This window comes from Camelina sativa, chromosome 15 (genome assembly GCF_000633955.1).
Source record: "Camelina sativa cultivar DH55 chromosome 15, Cs, whole genome shotgun sequence".
NCBI classification, from domain to species: Eukaryota; Viridiplantae; Streptophyta; class Magnoliopsida; order Brassicales; family Brassicaceae; genus Camelina; species Camelina sativa.
Genome location: NC_025699.1, coordinates 9,486,874 through 9,491,298, shown reverse-complemented (window position 1 = coordinate 9,491,298; position 4,425 = coordinate 9,486,874). Strand labels below are relative to the sequence as shown.

Here is a 4,425-nt window from a genome sequence, read left to right as displayed (position 1 = left end):
GAAACGGTTACGAGCTACTTGCAAAAGATGGAACCGTTTGTTCAAAGAAGATAGGAAATTCGCGAGTGAGCACCGGGATAAAGCCCCAAAGGAGTTTCTATTTCTCATCATGACAGAGAAGCAGACGATTTGTCCGTTGAGCATTATCAATCATCCCCCACATGGAGATGATGGAGATGAAGATGATGGAGATGGAGACGATGGAGATGAAGATGATGGAGATGGAGACGATGGAGATGAAGATGATGGAGATGAAGATGAAGATGATGAAGATGATGAAGATGATGGAGATGAAGATGAAGATGATGAAGATGATGGAGATGAAGATGATGTTCCTCCACTTCCATATGTAGAGGTAAAAAGAGAGCTTAGCCTACCAGATTTCTTTAACAAGTCACTTGAGACCGAAGTCTTTCACTGTGACGGCTTATTGTTATGCGTCCGCGATCATCTTCAATATGAAATAGTGGTTTGGAACCCGTTTACTGGTCAAACCAGGTGGATCGAAGCCAACAATGGTTGGAAGCCATTCATCACATTTGTTCTCGGGTACAACAACAACAAGTCCTCCGGCAGTCAAAGAAGCTACAAAATTTTGTGCTTTGGTCTTGGTGTCAAAGATGCAGAAATCTACGACCTTAGCTCCTCTGATTCGTGGAGGAGGATTCCTGATGGTGATCTCACTCCACCAGGCTGGGGCGGTATGTTCTCTGAAGACATCGTGTCTTTGAAGGGAAATACTTACTTTTTTGCTAAGGAGAAATCTAAACCGCAACTTGGAGATTTGTCATTGGCCAGATTTGATTTCTCTACTGAGAAATCATCTCTGTTTGTGCCTCTTCCATATCATCGTCCAAGGTGGGAAATTTTGAGACTTTCTGCTGTTAGGGACGAGAAACTTTCCTTGTTTTTACAGCACGATGCTACATACAAGACTGAGATATGGGTGACAAGTAAGATTGATGATGACTCCACCAAAGCGGTGTCCTGGAACAAGGTCTTAGCATTCGATTTGATAATCATTCATCTTCAAATTACTGAGGATGTAACGTTTGTGCTTGACGAGGATAAGAAAGTCGCCCTGTGTTGTGAGAGATTGATGGATCACGACGACGACCAATTGATCGATAAGATATACATTCTCGGCGAGGATAATCAAGTCAGTGAATTTGCTTTTGATCCGACTACAGATCAGACAGGACCTCGGCCATTTCCTCTTAATTACGTTCCAAGTTTGGTCCAAATCTAGCTACCTGCTGGAGACTAAAAACAACCTCTACAAGATGTGGTCTTGTAGTGTTTCTTGCTTGCTTTAAACACAGTTTTTTTTGTAAGTATTATTATGGTCTAAACATGTCTCGTACAGCATATGTCTAACAAATAAGTGTTATGTCTTAAACGAATCTACAAGATGTGGTATTGTAGTGTTCCTTGCTTGCTTTTAAGTTTTAAACAAACAGTTTTATGATTAAAACATATGTCTAAAGAAAGAAGAAGTGTGTTATGTCTAAAAATTTCAAGCATTTTTATAATTCAATGACAAAAGTGACTACAAGTTATACAACAATTAGAAGTCATCATTACCCATTCACCTCTTAACTTGTACTACTAAGCCGAGCTGGTATGTTGCAAATATATTTATTGGTCTTTTCTCTATATCTTACAAGCACACCGCTAAATCTTGCAAATATTGGACCAAAAACACAACCCACAAACTATTTAAAACTTTTGGGGCATCCAAAAGCTACCCAAATATAGAATGTATATTGAAAAGAGATCCATAGAGTTACTGCAGGGAAGGCGCCATTAGATTTTGACCAGCCCTGCATCTTCCTCTCATTTCAAATTATGTACGTCAGCATAACAATCTAACAGTCAACCACAATGTTGGGGGTGAATCACATGGTCAAGCAATAAAGCATGTGCCAATTATGTACCGTACCTTGTACCTTTAAGAGCGGGTGCCTGAATGTTTTCTGATGCAATCTCTGTATGTCTGCTGCCACAGTTACCCCCACCTACAATCTTATATATGCCTTTTCCTTCAACAGTCCATTTTCACCAGTTTCCTCAAGCAAACTGCATAAAGAGGGGTTTCAATTATCTCAGAGGTGATCAAACAACAACTTCCTCCAATTGTTGATGTTGTCTTGATGCTAGTCTCATGTTTGTTATCTCACCATTTGAGATCCCTCCTTGTACAGATTGTTATTTGTCAGTACTCTTTCATATTCATCGTCGGTAAAGAATTTTGTTGTTGTGCTCATTACCTGTCAGAAACCTGCAGATTCATTACACACACCTTTACTTTGTGATCAAGAGTGCATTAAAGTAGTTGAAATAAGTGAAATAGAACCTGCAAAGCCACTTCCAAACACAAAAGCCTTTTGCTTGCAGGCAATGATGACATGTACATGCTTTTTGTCAGTTCAGTTTAGAGTACCAAAGTCCTTGCATATAAGTTTCTGAGTAATCAATAATCAATCATTCACAAATTGAAAACAGATTATTTCAATGGTAAAGTGGGACAAGACACGAGGAGAATTCCGGACAATGAAGGTAATAACACCAGAAAGTGAGACATGCTTTACTAGATGCCCCTGGAATACTATACAACCTGGTGGACTTGCGAGACATAAGCAAAGAATCTGAATTTCCAAACAGGTACAAACTTAAGCAAGTGAAGATGCAACAATATTAACAACAATAACGAGTTGTGCAAATCAAGTCATTACCTGAACTGATCGGACTCTGTTCTTTCATGTGATAAGTTGCGTCAGTATGTGAAAAGGCCTGCCAATATGCAACAATGTTGCAATCTTCTAGGATGGTTATATGCGGTACGGTTTACTTGGTTCAGATCTCTTGACAAGTAGTGACAAACAATGATCCAAATGTTAATTTCGATTCATTTCTTGTCCTCAATCGGCAAAATCCATGCAAGTTTTTCACGATTGTACGGAACTTAACAGTTTTTTTTTGTGATAATCCATAATTATCTCCCACTAATTATCCTCTCAAAGAATCCTCAGAAAGAATTTTAAAAGTTTAAACCTGGATTTTAGCATATCTAGTGGCGTAAATCTCTTCAAACCGTTATTTATTTAGAGCCTCTAAAAATACTGACGTGGCACATAGTGCTCACTTGGAACACTCTCCAGATGACACGTGGCTCGCACACTCACTGGAAGGCTGGAACTTTATAAAAAGCCACACTCCTCTCCTCCCACACATCATCATCTCCCAAAACTATGAATCTCAATTTTGTTGTCATTTTGTTTTACTTTCAGTAATACTTTTTTTTTTTTTTGGTTCATGTTGTATGATTCGTTCACTTTTCAATTTAATCAAAAGAAAACAAAACATTACTACTTGTTTAATTTTTGTTTTGTGTTATTTTTGATCATAACAGTATTTTGTTATTTATTTTAATGAGCTCAACGTTCAATGGCCACCACACTCATCATCACCAGCCAAAGAGAGAACCAAATGAAAACGGAATCTTATACCCTCCTTCACCGTCACTGTCACCGCCGACGTTAAAAGTCAACAAAGACTCTCACGTTATTAAAAAACCACCGTCTCCGTCTTCTTCCTCCTCCGCAGCCGCCGCAAAACATCGCCACCCGGTGATCATCTACACACACACTCCCAAAATCATACACACGAATCCTAAAGATTTCATGGCTCTTGTCCAAAAACTCACCGGAATGTCCCCTTCCGACGAAGATCCCGGCGGTAATACAACGACGGATCGCGGAGGTAAATCAATCAACCAGAGCCAGAGCGTGTCTGATCTCGCCGTCGACAGAAAAAACAATCGGAATCGCGGCGGCGGTGGTATTGGACATAACAATTACCATAGAAACTATTCCGGCACCGGAAAGGGTATATTTTTTAATAACGCGATGATAAGCGATGATAGTGAATCGTCGTCGGTGATAACGACCGATGAGAACGGAGGAGGAGGAGGAGGAGAACACGGACAGGTTAACTCATCGATTCCGTATTCGGCAGTGGCTATTCCACCACCGCCTCCTCATCCTCCTCCTCCTCCGCCGCCGCCGTCGATGTACGACGCGACGGGGTTAAATTACGGAGCTTACTTACCGACGTTTCCGATGTTCCCGCCGGCGACGAATCCAGCTGATAGTTTCTTATGCGGTGGTGGTATAACTAATCAAACGTTTGCGAGTATTGATGATCAGCTTTACTTGGCGAACAATATGAGAAGCTCTTTCTCTTCTTCTTCATCTTCTGGCTTCGACGGCTTGGCCGAGTTTCGCGATTTTTAAAACTTAATCAATCATCATCGGCGTTACAATTTTGGCTAATAAATTTTTTGAATTTTTTTTTCTCTCTTAATTGGTGGTTTGGCAAGAGACTAATAAAGATTTTGCATTAGTCCTAGTTTTTTTTTTGGTT

At 40.2% G+C, this 4,425-nt stretch overlaps 2 protein-coding genes across 2 annotated transcripts; both read left to right on the top strand.

Moving 5' to 3' along the window:
• LOC104748296 (F-box protein ETP1-like) lies at positions 260-1,488 on the top strand (the record flags this gene model as incomplete). The annotated part of the gene is made up of 1 exon (XM_019237206.1): positions 260-1,488. A coding segment is annotated over one exon (990 nt), but the record flags the coding sequence as incomplete, so codon positions are not given.
• Positions 3,253-4,381, top strand: LOC104746203 (VQ motif-containing protein 20-like). The gene has a single exon (XM_010467623.2). The coding sequence runs from the start codon at positions 3,432-3,434 to the stop codon at positions 4,293-4,295; it is 864 nt and encodes a 287-aa protein (XP_010465925.1). The 5' UTR covers positions 3,253-3,431; the 3' UTR covers positions 4,296-4,381.

Coding starts and splice junctions, on each gene's coding strand:
- LOC104746203 (XM_010467623.2), top strand. CDS start 3,432: ATGAGCTCAACGTTCAATGGCCACCACACTCATCATCACCAGCCAAAG.